The 19,013-nt window shown below is 41.9% G+C and overlaps 1 protein-coding gene across 2 annotated transcripts in view; it reads left to right on the plus strand.

The window, feature by feature from the left end:
• The window catches only part of LOC146339813 (uncharacterized), a 44,304-nt gene that overhangs the window by 16,739 nt on the left and 8,552 nt on the right, over positions 1–19,013 (plus strand). For both annotated transcript variants that reach the window (XM_084810287.1, XM_084810286.1), the window contains one exon: positions 3,653–3,838. Coding sequence is in view for 1 of the 2 variants with exons in the window: in XM_084810286.1 (XP_084666412.1) it covers positions 3,653–3,727 (75 nt within the window). In the remaining variant the exon portion in view is untranslated. The remainder of the gene's footprint in view (positions 1–3,652; positions 3,839–19,013) is intronic.

Here is a 19,013-nt window from a genome sequence, read left to right on the forward strand (position 1 = left end):
GATGTCTCTGCTTCTTACTATGCTGTCTAGGTTTGCCATAGCTTTCCTCCCAAGGACCAAGCATCTTTTAATTTCATGGCTACAGTCACCGTCTGCGGTGATCTTGGAGCCCAAGAAAATAAAATCTGTCACTGCTTCCATTTCTTCCCTTCCATATGCCAGGAAGTGATGGGGCCAGATGCCATGATCTTCGTTTTTTTAATGTTGAGTTTCAAACCAGCTTTTGCACTCTCCACTTTCACCCTCAACAAGAGGCTCTTTAGATCCTCTTCGCTTTCTGCCATTAGGGTGGTATCGTCTGTGTATCTGAGGTTGTTGATAATTCTCCCAGCAATCTTAATTCCGACCTGTGATGCATCCAACCCGGCGTTTCTCATGATGTACTCTGCATATAAATTAAATAAGCAGGGTGACAATATACAGCCTTGTCATACTCCTTTCCCAGTTTTGAACCAATCAGTTGTTCCATGTCCGGTTCTTACCGTTGCTTTTTGACCCTCGTACAGGTTTCTCAGGAGACAGGTAAGGTGGTCTGGTACTCCCATCTCTTTCAGAATTTGCCACAGTTTGTTGTGATCCAGACAATCAAAGGCTTTAGTGTAGTCAATGAAGCAGAAAGAGACGTTTTTCTGGAATTCTCTTGCTTTCTCCATGATCCAGCAAATGTTGGTGATTTGATCTCTCGTTCCTCTGCCTCTTCGAAACCCAGCTTGTACTTCCGGTAGTTCTCGGTTCACATGCTGCTGAAGCCTAGCTTGTAGGATTTTGAGCATCACCTTGCTGGCATGTGAAATGAGCGCAATTGTACGGTAGTTTGAACACTCTTTGGCATTGCCCTTCTTTGGAATTGGAATGTAAACTGACCTTTTCCAGTCTTGTGTCCACTGTTGAGTGTTCCAAATTTGTTGGCATATTGAGTGCAACACTTTAACAGCATCATCTTTTAGGATCTTAAATAGCTCAGCTGGAATACTGTCATCTCCGCTAGCTTTGTTGTTAGTAATGCTTCCTAAGGCCCACTTGACTTCACTCTCTACGATGTCCAGCTCAAGTTCAGTGACTGCACTATCATGGCTATCAGGGACATTAAGACCTTTCCTGTATAGTTCTTCTGTGTATTCTCTCTACCTCTTCTTAATCTCATCTGCTTGTGTTAGGTCCCTGCCTTCTTTGTCCTATATCATGCCCGTCTTTGCACAAAATATTCCCTTGAAATCTCCAATTTTCTTGAAAAGATCTCTAGTCTTTCCGATTCTATTGTTTTCTTCAATTTCTTTGCATTGTTCATTTAAGAAGGCCTTCTTGTACCTCCTTGCTATTCTCTGGAACTCTGCATTCAGTTGGGTATATCTCCCCCTTTCTCCCTTGTTTTTCACTTCCCTTCTTTCCTCAGCTACTTGTAAAGCCTCATCAGACAGCCACTTTGCTTTTTTGCATTTCTTTTTCTTTGGGATGGATTGAGTTGCTGCCTCCTGAACAATGTGACGGACCTCCGTCCATAGTTCCTCAGGCATTCTGTCTATCAGGTCTAATCCCTGAAATCTATTCGTCACCTCCACTGTATATTCAGAAGGGATATGATTTAGGTCATACCTGAATGGTTTAGTAGTTTTCCCTACGTTCTTCAATTTAAGCCAAAATTTTGCAATAAGAATCTCATGATCTGAGCCACAGTCAGCTCCAGGTCTTGTTTTTACTGACTGTATAGAGCTTCTCCATCTTTGGCTGCAAAGGACATAATCAACCTGATTTCGATATTGACCATCTGGTGACGTCCATGTGTAGAGTCGCCTCTTGTGCTGTTGGAAAAGCGTGTTTGCTATGATCAGCGTGTTCTCTTGGCAAAACTCTATTAGCCTTTGTCCTGCTTCATTTTGTACACCAAGGCCATGCTTGCCTGTTATCCCAGTGATTTCTTGACTTCCTACTTTAGCATTCCAATCCCCTATGATGAAGAGGACATCTTTTTTTGGTGTTAGTTCTAGAAGGTGTTGTAGGTCTTCATAGAACCGATCAACCTCAGCTTCTTCGGCATCAGTGGTTGGGGCATAGACTTGAATTACTGTGATGTTGAATGGTTTGCCTTGGATTCGTACTGAGATCATTCTATCGTAATATTAATTAATATGAATTAATATGAATTAAGGCCACGGTGGCTTAGTGGTTAAGACGCTGAACTGCAGACTGGAAGGTCGGCAGGTCAGCAGTTCGAGACCCGAGTGCTGCGTGACGGAGTGTGCTCCCGTCTTCAGTCCCAGCTTCTGCCAACCTAGCAGTTCGAAAGCAAGAAATTGCAAGTAGATAAAGAGGTACCGCCTCGGCAGGAAAGGTAACAGCGTTCCGTGCACCTCGGTGTTCAGTCATGCCGGCCACATGACCACGGAAGCGTCTTCGGACAGCGCTGGCTCTTCGGCTTAGAAACGGGGATGAGCACCGCACCCTAGAGTCGGACACGACTGGTTGGGGACACCTTTACCTTTTTAATATTAATTATGAGGAATATTAATTAATGTTAAAAACACATAGACTGCTGCACTTCATCTCCATAGTATTTCTTGCAGTGGAAAGATGGATTTTCTGGTTGGGGAAATGTTCCTTTAAAAAACAACACGCTCAAAAACTTTTCGCAAAACAAAACTTCATGCAAATTTCACTTTTTCAGTATCTGCATACAGACTAATATACAAGTCCATACTAATGGACTGTTTAGTAGTTCCTCATGGACAAAATCTATCCTGTGTCTCAAGATACCATGGGCTCCTGTTTTATTTGCCTCTCAGGTTACATGGATCTCTGCCTTAACAGTTTTCCTCCTGTCATCTTCTCCAACTTACCTCACAGCCCATAAAAAAATGATTGCAATCTGAGGTTGGGTTTTTTTTTGCCTTGTCTTGCTACGGGCTGTTTGTATCTAATTGCATGGCTTGCCATTGCAGTTTTGAGGCTTCATTATTTGAGTCACTTTGCTAAAATGGAGACATCATGTTCTGTGCTCTTACATAGATATGTTACACTACACATCAAGAGGGAACAAGCTGGATGATGATGATGATGATGATGAACACTTTATATTTATCTGAATTTGTAAGTTTAGATTTAATGGGACACCTTGTGTAAGAGGCCTACTATTTTAAAGACCTGGTTTAGATATTATTTCTGTGCCAAGTGTGGGAGAGGTAAGATAGAGTGCTTGGTTTTCTGACTGGTCTATTGCCAGAACACTGGTCCTCAAGAGAATATTGCCACTCATCTGGTGGGTTTTGTTTTTAGAGTAGCTGCCAACCTGTTTGAAAGTAGAGCTATTCACAAATGGGCTCTCAAAATTCTCAAGCCTATTTGTGGACAGATAAATTTGAGGGGACAATTTTGCCGAATTTCTCCTAGAGGAGGAGAAATTCTCCAACAGTTTCTCACAGATAGGGCTCATTATTTGGCAGGGGTTGTAGCACAAGACCTTTCTTCTTTCCTAAGGGTTTTTGGCTTATTGCGCTGCTTCTGTAAGTGGCAACAGCATCAACTGTGTTGAGGCTTCCATTTTTCTGAGGCAGAATTTTTAATTTCTTTTGGTTTTTGAGCTTACCTAATCACTGTGAGGTGGCTGAGGGTGCTGTTTGTGTTTTCTCTCACTACACATCTTTCCATTGCTCTGCAGCCTCCCAGGCCACCTGTTCTTCCTGAATTGAAAAAGCCCCATGGGAGGAATTGCCTCACGATGTCTTCCTCATGATGGCTTTAACTGAAGTGCGAGAAGCCGAGGAGGCTACAGGCTGTCACAGAGATTAGTCTGTAATGACAGACAGGACACTCATGCACACTCCATGGTCACTTCATAAGTAAGGTAAGCACAAGAACCCCAAACCCAACCCATGAGAATTTCTCCAAAATTTATCCTCCTTTGAATTTCTTTTTGAAAGCAATTTCTTTCCTATCAAATTGAATGAGAATGGTCGAAAAAAATGTGGGAGAATTTTTCAGCACAGCACTATTTGAAATGTTGCTACAGAGATTTCTAGCCCAGCTTTTGCAGATGCAGAAATGACACAGAGCCAGCTGTCAGGAGTGCTGAGCAGTTATCCAGGACCCCATGGAGAATTTGGGATTTGTATGTCCCTGATTCAATTGCTGGTATCCCCAGTTATGCCAAGGAGCAGGACTGGGAGAGACAGGTCAAAGTGTCAATGGACCAATGATCTGACTCAGTATAAGATGGCTTCCTACAGGACAGACCCAGACATGGCTTTTACTGTGCCTCATTCACAGAATTTTACGAGATGGGGTAGGGTGTCCAGATGATGACATCTTCCACTCATGTCGTAACCCTTCCGTGCTTTCCCACCACTTCTTCAATCTTTTTTCTTACTGCAGAAAATCCATTAAGGAAAAGACAATTGCTACACAGTGCCTTCTGATTGATAGTTCTAGGAGTACCTCCATCTGCAAGCAGCCATAGTCACCTGAAACAGAATGTCTTTGCAGAATGTATTGGTTTGAGAACCAGGTGTGCTCTTACGGTGCACAAGATGTTATGATCTTTTCAGAGGTGGCACCCCAGTTTTGGATGGCCCTCCCCTAAGGGGCTCACCTGTCACTTACATTGTGTGTGTGTGTGGGGGGGGGGGGGTGTTTGCACCAAGTGAAGACCTTTTATTTTTTCCAGGCTTTTTAAACTTTCCTTTTTAAAAATTCCATTTTTGTATTTTTAGATTTTTGCACTGCTGCTGGCTTTTACCCTGGTTTTTACTTTGGTTTTATTCTGTCTTACTCTTCCCCCCTTTTTTAATTGCATTTTTCAAAGTAACAATGAACAGTAACAAATCCAAATACACCACATGTGAGTCAGTTTTCTTTACAGTCTGATTATTCAGGATCTCTATTTGGTACAAGCAAGATTATCTGATAAAATTATCGTACATCATCCTAATAGGTAACACCATAGAGTTCCATGTGTCTTAGGGGGTTGTCATCTGTTCTTCTCAATATTAGCAAATTCAATAAATGGATACCATATTCTGCCCAGAGAGCTTCAGCTATGGGGTGGTATAGAAATGTAAGAAATAATAATAATAATCCTTAAAAAGTGTCAATATCTACCTGGCCTATTTGTACCTGAAGATGTTTAGTGAGTTTCTCTATTGGTGCAAGGTCCCACATTTTCTGTTTCCATATGATAAGAGAATGTTCATTTACTGATTTGTAGTTAGCAGGTATGACCAACCTGGCTGCTGTCCATAAAATAGTCAGCCACTCTTTATGTCTTATCTGTGTATTACAGTCCATGCCTTACTTAAGGTTTTTATATTATATTTCACTATGTTATTGCATTCAATGGTTTTCCATTTTGTTTTGTGAACCACCCAAAGAGCTTTGGCTAATGGGCGCTATAGAAATGTAATAAATAATATAAATAAATAAATTGCGTAGTTTCAAAACACACGTTTCCAGCTCTTCAGGGATCGTGTTTAGTAGGAAGGAATATTCGTTATTGTGCTTGGAAAGTGGGGCACATGGTGAGCAAGTGATTACTTTGGAGAATTTTGACAGTTAGGCTTAAATTTAATACAATGCAGTCAGTTCCAAGTGCCAAATGGCTGTGCGAGAACAGGTGTTAACAATTCTTGTTCTTCTTCCTAAGGCAAGACAGAAAAAGCATAAGGGAACACAGCAGGTCCTTTTAAAACTGTCAAGACAATTCACCAACTGAGGAGGGCTTCAAAACCTTTGGCCGTTTCCTACACTTTACTGTGTAATCATTCATTTAATATGACTTTTAGTAGGTAGTGTTATAAACATTAGGTCAGTGGGATTTATGATGAATCTCTTCTTAAGAACTACAAAAGTAAATATGCTAATAATTCTTCTGACATCCCAGAATAATGTGCAGCCCACATAACTGGCATATAAAAACCAGAGATAGAAGAGAATCCAGTATAAAAAATTTTTATTGAAAGGAGTGGTGGGGAGAGGGAGGACATGAACTTGGTAATTAAATCAAACATGCAACAGACTATATAAACTATATCGGAAATACTGTAGATCCAGATATGGAAACTACAAATGGCTCACAATTTTGCATCCCAAGTATGCTAGGTGGACAGAGTTCAGGCTTGCAGGATCTACTTCATCTTTTTAGTAGTAAAAGACCTTTAGTAGAGGTCTGCCAGCCAGAGGAGGTGGGGTCTTCCATGCAATACTTAGGGTGCAGTGCTTAGGCTGAAAGTAAGTCCCATTGAATTCAGTGTGGTTTACCTGTGGGTAGACATATATAGGATTGCAGTGATAGAGAGGAATTCTTAGTGTTCTAATATTAAAATTAGCTTCTCCAGAGCTCTGGCAAAGCTTGAACATCTTTTGGTCAAATGTAAAACCTTTTCTTTAAGAAAGCACTTTATATTATAGCAGGGTTTATTTTTAGTAGAGTGGCAGACGTTTCCTTTTGTTCTTTTTAATGTTTTTTATTTAAGTGTTCTACTTACTACTTGTGTCTCAGTGTTATTATTCACCCATCGCCTTTTGAGATTATACAGGTTAAAATCCAAAATGGAGGCTCTGCTGCATACTTAAGCTGTGTGTCTGGACGACAACGTAGATCCTTGCCAGCCTACCTAATGCTTGGCAAAGAGATGGGCAAACATGTTACCTAAGCATCAGGCTCATGAGATGAACAGTTTTCAGACATATGTCCCCAACCATGAGTACTCAGAATTGTTTAATTAGAGAGTTGCAAACTGAGGGGACCTCTCCCCTCATGACAGCTTTTCCTCCCCTTGCCTCATGGACTGCCCTACAAATGAGGTCCCCTCCTGTCTACCCTTCCCTTGCTGGCCACTCTTCAAAATGTGCAGAGCTTTCCCAAACGTCCACAGCAGGGCCGGCTCCACTATTCAGCAGAGTAGGGCAGCTGCCTCAGGCAGCACATGCTGAGGGCCAAGAAGTGAACAGAGCTATGTGGGCCATGTGGGCTGCCCTGGGCCCATTAAGCCAGTATCCTGCCCCACCAGGTGCAGTGGAGTACACTGTACCATTGCCAGCACTCAAGTACGATCCATCTACCAGTCTTGGCTTTTGTATATGGAACAGGGGAAGCATCATATTATTTTTTTTGCCTCAGGCAGCAAAATCTCCTGGGCCACCCCTGATAGCCCTATAAAATGCTGAAAATAAGTTCGAGAATCCAAATTCCACACTCCATTCAGGGCCTCATAAAGAATTTGGCATATACAATATTCCGAGTAACTACCCTGAGAATCCTGGGACTGTCAGTAATCCACAAGGGCTAGAAAATAATAAAGTGTCAGTATGTTGACATGTGAGCTTTGGTAATGTAATGAATCCTTGCAAAGAAATGAACTCTGTTCATACAGACAGTGTGCGCTGGGCACTATACACCCAATGTGAATATTGCAACCTGGGTGTGAAGGAGGGAAGTGGCATATGAGGCAAGAGTGTGTGTGAATCCTGTGGCAAGTTCCCGGTCCAATCTAACCCATGGTTTGGATTATCATCCCAACTGAGCCATACATAGCTTAGTGGTGGAGTGTGTGCTTTGAATGCAGATGTTCCCAGGGTCCCTCCCTGGCATATCCAGTCTAAAAAGGATCTCTTGGGTAGCTTTAGATATTTTAACTTATTTTTTTAATTATAAAATGTCAACAAAACAAAAGAAAGACAATGTGGCTACACAGATTTGTATATACCAGTTTCAGTGCATAGATATGAAATTCACACACACACACACACACACGAAAATACAGGTTTCTAAGAACTATCTATAAACTTCAACAAAAACAGATCAGATTTCCACATAATTATCCACTTGCAGGTGGTGTCTGTACACTATCCATTCAAAGGTTGAAAGCATTGTAAGGTCTTCAATCCATTGCATTATAGGAGGTGAGTGTTTCTTCTTCCAATGCTGTAATATCAGTCTTTTACCTGTCAGAATGGCATGGAGAATCCATTTCTGCTGACCATCTGTTAACTTCCAGGAAGCAAGTAGATGATTTAAAAGAGCATGTACATCAGTAAATATTCAGCAGTGTTCCAATACAAAATGTATCCATATAATGACCTCTTGCCCAAAATGGGAACTCTTGGGCATTGCCAAAACATATGCTTAAAAGAAGCATTAGCTGTGTTACACCTTGAGCAATTAGCCAACTTAGACAAATCCTTATTAAAGAGATGTTGCTGTGTCCAGTAGACAGGAAACAAAAGTTTTTGCTGAATAAGACACAACAGGAGATCCATAGACACATCAGAAACAGACACCAAGGTGGTGATTCATTGATCAGGTAAACTGGGACAATCCAGTCCCCTATTACGTTCCTACCAAAGACCCCATAAATCACATTTATTCACCAATAAAAAGTACTTGTAGTCATGGATCAGACATTGATTTGCCTGATCAGCCTCAATAAGTGCTTCCAATAGCAAGGGAGTTGTTGAAGCTGTAAAAGCAGTGGGTCCAAACCTAGACCATGTCTCCACAACAATGGAAGGAGAAGTGAATGGAGGAGTACCGGATGTTGTTTTTTTTAAGGAATCCACTTTGCTGCACTTTGGTCCATGCAGGACTCCACAAGCAAGTGCTCTGCACCAGTAACAATAACTTCACAGAACATAATTCTGGGTGGGGGTGGTGGCTGGAGTGAATGTCACCTGACTGGCAGGGGCTGCTCAACCAATAAGAGAGGCTTCTCCACTCTCCCCCCCCCTTTCTCCTTTCCCCTGAAACTCCGGATGCACCTGCATTTCAGGAGCAAGCCTCACTGAGCACCATGGGAGTTACTTCTGAGGAGACATTAATGGGTTTGTTGTGGGGAAGAGAGCAGTAAGCAGAAAGACAGGAAACCATCCCCCATTGTAACCTGAAGCTACGCAGGATCTCTATAACGAAGGGTTGAAGTAGTTGCTTCCTAAGGCAATAAGCCAAACAACAAAGAACCAGAACCTTGAGATCGCACTTTACAGCACTTAGGGAGTTGGTCTTTAAACTGAGCCATTTCAATTGAGGGGGATCTCTGTAAATTCTCATGTGGGCATTCAGGGGACAAACCTCATTGACCACAATGGGAGTTACTTCTGAGTAGACACTAATTGGTTTGTTCAGGGATGGGAAACACAAAGGAAAACTCCTTAACTGGGGTCACCTCTGGGCAGGGCTAGCATACCCGAGGTAAATGCAGAGATTGGGGCACACAGCAACTATACCGGGGAGAACCCAATTTAAGGAAAAGAACTGGACTTTAAGCAGTCTCTGGAAATCTGGGTTTTCCCTAATAAGCTCTGGGTTGGCTTCTGGATGGCCATAACGTCATGTAGCCCAAACGACCCCCAAACGCAGCCAGGTTGGAGTAAATCACTCATGGAGACAAGTCCCCTAGATACTAACAAATGTTGCAATTGCATGTATTGCCATTCAGCTGTAGCTGGCAAATCATATTTAGCTCTCAAAATAGAAAATTATCAAAAACTCATCATCAACACCCACCAGTTGATCCAAGGTAAAAATCACCTTATCCATCCATGTCGGCCACAAAAACATTTTCTTACCAATTTTTAAATATTGATTTTTCCATAGCATCAATTTAGCATGAGAAAATGTAACTAATGTGACATTAAATGCCATATCTCTAACAGCCGTAACTGTGAGAGGAACCCAATCCATTCTAATATGCCTAGGATCTAGTGCCATCCATTTGGAGGGTCCAGACAAGAAAATTCCAAAACTGAACAGGGCAGAAAATCTGATCTAAACAGAAAAGATCAAAATTTAGTACAAGTCAACAAATACGCCCGATGATATAAAGCAATATCCAGCAAACAAAACCCACCTTCTTTAATTAGAAGTAAGATCCTTCTCAAAGATAATTGTGGTGGAGAGACATCTCCCAAAAATGTATGAAACAAAGCAGTGATTTTTTAAAAAAAATATTTGTCAGGTATATATACAGGAATCCCACGTATAATCTAAACAATCCAAGGTATAATATTCATCTTTCCCCATAAACTCAGCTTGAAAGATGCCTATCTATCTAAATCTCAAGAGATCTCATTAATCAATTTATTCAGGTTAAGTGTGATCATTTGCGATATGCCTCTGGGAATAAGTATTCTCAAATAGGTAATAACCGGTCATCACTGAAATAGCCAATGAACTAATACACTACAAGATACAGTATCTCCAACTGGCATCAGGTTGGATTTTGACCAGTTAATTGAATAGCCAGACAAATTACCAAAAGTATTAATCCACTGCATCAAAGCCAGAACAGACGACTGGAGTTCCGAGATAAACAATAAAAGATCAGAGTAAAGAATAATGTTAAATTCTAAATTATCATGCACAAAGTCGTGAATACTAAGGTAGCCTGATATCTTGGAGAACTGCTGTCTCAGAATAGACAGTACTGAACGAGGTGGATTAATGGTTTGCCTCAATATAAGGCAGCTTCTTAGGTTCATAATAGAGAAGCACTGAACTCATGTTCAACCCACTTGAAAGCAAATGCCATCCATAACCCAGTCAGCAAATAGCTAATCCAGACAGTGCTTAGCAGATTCACTATCATCTATCCTGAAACTGGAGAAGGTGACAAAGAAAATTGATTAGAGCAGTACTTTTAGAAAATGACCTATGGAGGAGATATAAATAGTTGCATGATCAAGAGAGTGGTGGACTTTCCTGGAAATGTTTTATTTAATTTTCTATTCAAGGGCTTTGTTCTAACACATCAGTATATATTATAAATAGTTCCGCAGTTCCATTTTCCTAGTGGCAATATACAGTATTATGGTTGGAGTACTGGGAGCAGGTGATCTCACTGTAAAGAAGTGTTTCCTTAAGGAAAGCTGCAACAAAATGAACAATTAACGGCACCATTTTTTGCACTGTAAACTTAGGAGGGAATCTTAGTAATGCCATTTTATATTCAAAATCATTTCCTTGTTATTGTACACAAACTGCTTTTGGTTTCTAGAATTTATGCAGACTTTATTTCCACATACTTTCTAGAAACTAAAGACATTTGTTTGCCAGCGAAAGATTTTGGATTCTTCCTTTAACGTCTGGAATATTTTTTAATGATAAGAGTTCCAAAAGTGATGGTGTAGCATTGCCTATTCGGTAGAATGTCATTTGCACATTCTACTTTCATTTATACATTCTAAACATGATGCCATCAAATCTTTTCAGAAACTTCGTGAGTAGTTCATGATTTATAGCTTTCTCTGCATTGCTAAAAGGAAATGAGAGCACCCGTGTGATCTAGTTCTGACTGCTCAACATCCTTGCTGTCAAGAAACCTTTTACACCGCTAAATGCACTTCACTGTTTCTGTAGAGTCTATTCTGCTATTTATTTCTCTGATACTGATAATCTCCATATTACAGCTGTCAGAGAAGAGGAGAAATACATTACTGGAGCGCTTCACCAAAGGAGAAGGCGGAAGCACACACCTTTCCCCCCAAGACAGAAGTATTTTGGCACTTCCTGTTCTATGTTGCAGTAGAAATGGAAGCCTCTCCCAGATAATGGAATTCAAACTAAACACAGTCTGTCAGATTGAGACTTGCCAGTTTATTTTTTTTTTTTACTGGTATGGAGAAACTGGCATAAACTGGCATTTTCTGGCATGGGGAAACTTCTGTCATGGAGATAAACAGAGGGGGAAAAAAACTTCCCCTTTGACAGCTGCAATCCTATACATCAGCCCTCCAGATTTTTTTGGACGACAATTCTGATAATCACTGACCATTGGCTGTGCTGGCTGGAGTTTATGGAGATTATAGTCAAAAACATCTGGAGGGCCACAAGTTGCCCACTCCTAGAGTAGACTATGGAACTCCCTGCCTCAGAGGTCCGTTTAGCTCCCTCTCTCTGCCCTTCTATATCCAGATAAAAATATTTCCAGCAGGCATTTGACCTGCTGATGTGAGGAAATTTTAAATTATTTTAACCTGCTGGATCTCTCTGTCTTTTATTGATTTTATTGTATTAACCTTTTAAAAAATTGGTTTTGTAGTGATTTTTATTTGTTGTAAGCCACCCTGAGCACTGTAATTACAGTGAACTGATAATATATATACATATACACACACATACATACACACACACACACACACACACTAAATAAATCAGTAAAATAATTTTTTATAATCTCCAAGAGTACATATAACCTTCAGGAGCACAACATCTCAGCTTTCAATTCTATACACATTTGAAAACAGTGTGGCTTAATTCTGAGCAAACGTGGGGCTGTTAATGAGAAAAAAGAGTGGCAAGGAACCAGTATTTTTAATTCTTTAAAGTTGATTTTCAAAAGATGCTTCTTACCAAGAGGAACAAAGTTAATGGCTGCACAGTAATCAAGTAAGGTTGGTGTAAGATTTTTTTTTCTAGAGTTCTGTCCTTCATTGCTGTTAATATTTTAATTCTGAATATAGATGCAGTGGGTAAAATGCTGGGCATGGATGAAAGAAATCCACCTTCTGATCCCTGCTTCACTATGAAGCTCACTGAGCGCACTTGAGCAACTCACCATTTCTCAGCCTAATCTACCTTATAGGATGAGTCTGAGGCCAAAAGACATCAAGGATCTCTTTGGACGAAATTTAAAACACAACATAGATCATATATGTTATTGGTCAAGCCTTGCATGCAGTGGATACACCAACAATAGTTCTTCATTGTTCAGGATGTACTTATCAGTTCCAGCTCATCATGACCGGAAAATTACCTGCCTTTCCCTTGTGTGTGTGGCACTGTTTCCTATACGCTATTGGGAACTTGGCAACGCACTTGAAGAGCCATTGCTGGGACTCTTCAGCTTGAGAATCGTAGCAGTGAGTGGCTGGGGGTGGAGACTGAAATGGTTGTTCATCCTCAGGCTCCTTATCAAACTTTCTGATACTCCTGTGAGTGTACCTTGACTAATTATTTCCTTTTCCTAAAGCTGATGAGATGTTCAGTCGATAACTCATGTGTGAGCTCCAGGCAACAAGCAACCTTCTCCAAGGACTATTGGCTAAACATCTAAGGCTCACCTTAAAGTGGATGCTAGTACTGCAATTTCAATATTTTTTTTTAAGTATACCTTGAGCATTCTGTATTTCAGAGATTTCTTTCTTGTTCCAGTAATATACCTGTATATCTTCAGTGCAATCATCTATCACACTCTGGGTAGACTAGAACATCACACTTGATGGGTTAAGGTCCAACTATTTCAATTCAGTACTCTCAAACGCTTTATGACAGGTGTGGGTGAGATATGTTCAAAACCAAAGCCTTTGTTAGTAATCAAGAGTGTGCTGCTGGATGGATCTGTCTTACCTTTTCATTGCCTTTCAAAGGTGACCACAGGCTGCTTGTGCAGTGAAAAGGTAAACAAAAGAAGTCCCTGGTGTTCATGTGTATGGGAGGTGCAGTGAGAGATTTTTCTTTATTGTTCCAGCTACCTAGAAGCCCACAAGGGTGAAAGCTGCACAAGCTATCCCACCCCCCCAAACAGGAGATGCTCAGAGATAAAGAAAGTAGAGGTAGGAACTAGAGAATCGGCTATCGTTGACTTGATCCTAACCAACGGAGATGACTTAGTGGGTAAAGTAGCAGTTACAGGAACTCTGGGGGAAAGCGACCATGTTCTGCTTGAGTTCTTGGTTCTAAGGGAAGCAAAAGCCGAGTGTAGTCAAACGCATACCCTGGTTTTTAGGAAAGCTGTTTTTTATAAACTCAGAACAATGATAAGTAAGGTCCCATGGCAAGTGACTCTAACAAGAAAAGGAGTCCAAGATGGGTGGGAGCTTTTAAAAAAGGAAATTCTCAAGGCACAATTACAAACAATTCCAACAAGAAGAAAAGGTGGAAGACAACAGAAGAAGCCAATGTGGCTTCACAACAAGCTTAGAGATGACCTGAAAACAAAAAAGGACTCATAAAGGAAGTGGAAACAAGGCTAAGCAACAAAGGAAGAGTGCAGGCAGGTAGCACAGAATTGCAGGGATGGTTAGCGAGGGATGCTAAAAGCAACAAAAAGGCTTTCTTCAGCTACGTGCATAGTAAAAGGCAGAGGAAAGAAATGGTGGTTCAGCTATTAAATAAGGATGGCAAAATGATAACAGATGACAAAGAAAAGGCAGAGGTGCTCAATTCCTACTTTGGCTCAGTCTTCTCCCAAAAGAGGGTCTATGACCCCCCTGGCAAAGGTGAAGTACAGGCTGAAGGGGCAGGATTGCAGCTTGAAATCAATAGGCATATGGTCAAGGAACACCTAATGACTTTGAATGAGTACAAATCTCCAGGGCCAGATGAACTGCATCCTAGAGTAATAAAGGAACTGGAAGAAGAACTCTCAGAACCGCTGTCTATTCTCTTTGAGAAATGATGGAGGACGGGGGAAGTGCGAGATGACTGGAGGAGGGCTAATGTTGTCCCTATCTTCAAAAAGGGTAAAAAGGAGGAACCTGGGAACTACAGACCAGTCAGTCTGACATCAATCCCTGGGAAAATTCTGGAGCAGATTATAAAGCAATCCATCTGTGTAAGCACCTTGAAAACAATGCAATGATTACTCAAAGCCAGCATGGATTTGTCAAGAACAAATCCTGCCAGATGAATCTGATCTCATTTTTTGATCAAGTAACCTCCCTCGTGGACTGTGGGAATGCTGTAGACATAATATACCTCGACTTCAGCAAAGCTTTTGACAAAGTGCCCCATGATATCCTGATGAGCAAACTAGCTCAAAGTGGGCTAGATGAAACAACGATCCGGTGGATCCACAGTTGGCAACAGAATCGGACTCAAAGAGTGCTTATCAATGGGATGTTCTCAAACTGGGGAGAGGTAACGAGTAGGATACTGCAGGGCTCAGTCCTGGGCCCAGTGCTCGTCAACATTTTTATAAATGACTTGGAGGAGGAGGTGCAGGGAATGCTGAACAAATCTGCAGCTGACACAAAATTGGGCGGGATAGCTAATACTTTGGCAGACAGAAACAAAATTCAAAGTGATCTTGATAGACTGGAGTGCTTGGCAGAAAACAACAGAATGACATTTAATAGGGATAAATGCCAAGTTCTGCACCTAGGAAAAAAACCAAATGCACAGTTACAAGATGGGGGATACGACTCAACAACACTACAAGTGAGAAGGATCTTGGAATTGTTGTCAATCACAAGCTGAATATGAGCCAACAATGTGATGTGGCTGCAAAAAAGGCAAATGGTATTTTGGGCTGCATTAATAGAAGCATAGCTTCCAAATCCCGGGAAGCACTAGTTGCCCTCTACTCAGCACTGGTTAGGCCTCATCTGGAGTACTGTGTCCAGTTCTGGGCACCACATTTTAAGAAGGATGCAGACAAACTGGAGAGGGTTCAGAGGAATACAAACAAATATAAACAAATATGATCAGGGGACTGGAAACAAAGACTGAGGGGAGATATGATAGCGCTCTTCAAGTACTTGAAAGGTTGTCACAGAGAGGAAGGCCAGGATCTCCTCTTCATCATCCCAGAATGCAGGACACGAAATAACGGGCTCAAGTTACAGGAAGCCAGATTCCGGCTGAACATCAGGAAAAGCTTCCTGACTGTTAGAGCAATACAACAATTGACCCCATTACCTAGGGAGGTCATGGGCTCTCCCGGAGAGCCCACAACCTCCCTAGGTAATGGGTTCAATTGTCGTATTGCTCTAACACTCAGGATGTTTTTCCTGATGTTCAGCCAGAATCTGGCTGCCTGTCACTTGAGCCCATTATTCTGTGTCCTGGGGTGATGTAGAAGAGATCCTGGCCTTCCTCTCTGTTATAACCTTTCAAGTACTTGAAGAGCGCTATCATATCTCCCCTCAGTCTTCGGTTCTCAAGGCTAAACATGCCCAGTTCTTTCAGTCTCTCTTCATAGGGCTTTGTTTCCAGTCCCCAGTCATCTTTATTGCCCTCCTCTGAACCCTCTCCAGTTTGTCTGCATCCTTCTTAACGTGCAGTGCCCAGAACTGGACACAGTACTCCAGATGAGGCCTAACCAGTGCTGAGTAGAGGGGAACTAGTACTTCCCGGGATTTGGAAGCTATGCTTCTATTAATGCAGCCCAAAATAGCATTGGCCTTTTTTGCAGCCACATCACATTGTTGGCTCATATTCAGCTTGTGATCGACAACAATTCCTTCTCGCTTGTAGTGTGGTTGAGCCACGTATCCCCCATCTGGTAAGTGTGCATTTGGTTTCTTTTTCCTAGGTGCAGAACTTGGCATTTATCTCTATTAAATTTCATTCTGTTGTTTTCCACCCAGTGCTCCATGAGTGAAGTGACTTTAACAGTGGACAGGCTGGCTCCTGTAGGACCTTGATAGAATTCATCTGTGAAGAGACCCAGTTCTAGCTACCATGATGGGGTAATAACAAGTGAAATGTATGGATTTAGCTGGTAAAGTAGATGGATTCCCTGGTCCCAATCCAACCCTCGGCCTTCAATCCATGACCCGGTGTGTGTGTGTGTGTGTGTGTGTTTGTGTATGCATGCATGTGAGTGTGCATCTGTCTCAACTTGGGGGTGCTTAGCTTGGGAGTACTCCTAGATGCATCCCTGTCACTGGAGCCCCAGTTGGACTCCATGGCCTGGAGTACTTGGGGCCAGCTTTGGCTGATCCACCAGCTACAGCCTTTCCTGAGCAGGGATAACCTAGCCACAGTAGTGCATGCGCTGGTAACTTCCCTATTAGACCGGAATATCTCGTAAAGATCATATAACACCAGTTTTAAAGGAATTGCACTGGCTGCCAATACACTTCCAGTCAGAATTCAAGGTCCTAGTGATGACATTTAAATCCCTAAGCGGCTTGGGACCTTGATATCTGAGAGAGTGCCTCTCCCTATATATACCTACCCAAGGTCTGAGATCTGTTGGAGGGGCCCTCCTCTACATCCCACCAGTGTGATACATTCACTATGGTGGGATGTGGGAGAGGGCCTTCTCTGCTGTGGCAGCCCAGTTGTCGAATGCTTTTCCCTTGGAGGCCCAATTGGTGCAGACATTGGTTTCATTTCAGCACCAAGTTAAAACATGGCTTTTTACCAAAGCCTTTGAAGGCTAAAGGAATTCCCTAAAGTTGCACATTGTTTTAACTGTTTTATTGTTTTAGATTTTTTAATTGGTATTAGCTTGTTTAATATGCCTTTAGCTGTTTAAATTATTTATTGTTTTATACTATTTTAATGATTTTATCTGTACGCCGCCCTGAGATCTTAATGATATAGGGCGGGATACAAATGTTTTAAATAAATAAATAAAAATGACCTCTGCTGGGTAAAACCAGTGTTTGGAACATTTGTGGCTACACATGAGGTTTACGAATTGCTGTGTTAATCTAGAGATGCTTCACAAATAGATTGCCTAAGAGATTCTCAAGGTCTTTGTCATGTTGCATTTGAGAACAATATTAAAGTGCAACTAGTTGCATCTGTTCCTAAGTCTGACTCAGTTCTCCTTATTTGGGAAACTTATATTTGGCCTCCAGACACTGGTATTAACACTGTATGCTTAGGCATTAAATATGGTACTTTAGGACCCTTTACAAAATTTAACTTAAAAATGTGAGAGATTAGTAGTCCAAAGCCCTCTCAGCATTCAGATTGCTGGGATTCTCCTTCCTTCCTTCCTTCCTTCCTTCCTTCCTTCCTGTCTTGATGGCTCTGCTTTGTTGTTGTTGTTGTTCAGTCAAAAAGTTAAGTCGTGTCCGACTCTTCGTGACCCCATGGACCATAGCACACCAGGTCTTCCTGTCCTCCGCTCTCTCCCGGAGTGTGCTCAAATTCTTATTCATTGCATCGGTGATGCTATCTAGCCATCTCATCCTCTGCCGTCCCCTTCTCCTTTTGCCTTCAATCTTTCCCAGCATCAGGGCCTTTTCCAGGGAGTTTTCTCTTCGCATTAGGTGGCCAAAATATTGGAGCTTCAGCTTCAGTATCTGTCCTTCCAATGAGCACTCAGGGTTGCTTTCCTTTAGGATGGACTGATTTGACCTCCTTGCAGACCAGGGGACTCATAAGAGTCTTCTCCAGCACCACAGTTCGAAGGCATCAATTCTTCGGCGCTCAGCCATCCTTATAGGCCAGCTGTCACAGCCGTACGTTGCTACTGGGAAAACAAATAGCTTTGATTAGACGGACCTTTGTCGGCAAGGTGATGTCTCTGCTTCTTACTATGCTGTCTAGGTTTGCCATAGCTTTCCTCCCAAGGAGCAAGCGTCTTTTAATTTCATGGATACAGTCACCGTCTGTGGTGATCTTGGAGCCCAAGAAAATAAAATCTGTCACTGCTTCCATTTCTTCCCTTCCATATGCCAGGAAGTGATGGGGCCAGATGCCATGATCTTCGTTTTTTTAATGTTGAGTTTCAAACCAGCTTTTGCACTCTCCACTTTCACCCTCAACAAGAGGCTCTTTAGATCCTCTTCGCTTTCTGCCATTAGGGTGGTATTGTCTGCGTATCTGAGGTTGTTGACTATTCTCCCGGCAATCTTAATTCCGACCTGTGATTCATCCAACCCGGCGTTTCTCATGATGTACTCTGCATATAAGCTAATAAGCAGGGTGACAATATACAGCCTTGTCGTACTCCTTTCCCAATTTTGAACCGAAATGGCAACCCACTCCAGTATTCTTGCCAAGAAAACCCCATGGAACGTATCACAAGGCTCTGCTTTATGTGGCAGGAAAAGATGGGTTTCCAACATTGTCACTGTTTCATGATATTGCTTTGGTAGACACTTAGATCAGCAGAACAAAGAAGAAATCAACTCAGCCAAAAGCCTCTATTTTTGCACTGGTAAAAAAAGAAAAAAGCTGACCCCCCCCCCCGCCCCGCCCAACCTGATAGGGATTTTTCTTTCACCTTCTGACCTTGAGCAACTCTCTGCTCCTCCATGGACATAGACTGTGTAACTGCTCTGTTTACCTTCCCCACACCACTGCCAGTTTAGATATACTGCAAATCCTTTTGCAATGCACTTAA

Source organism: Heloderma suspectum, chromosome 7 (assembly GCF_057233095.1).
Source record: "Heloderma suspectum isolate Gila_16-S chromosome 7, 16-S_ref, whole genome shotgun sequence".
Classification (NCBI taxonomy): domain Eukaryota; kingdom Metazoa; phylum Chordata; class Lepidosauria; order Squamata; family Helodermatidae; genus Heloderma; species Heloderma suspectum.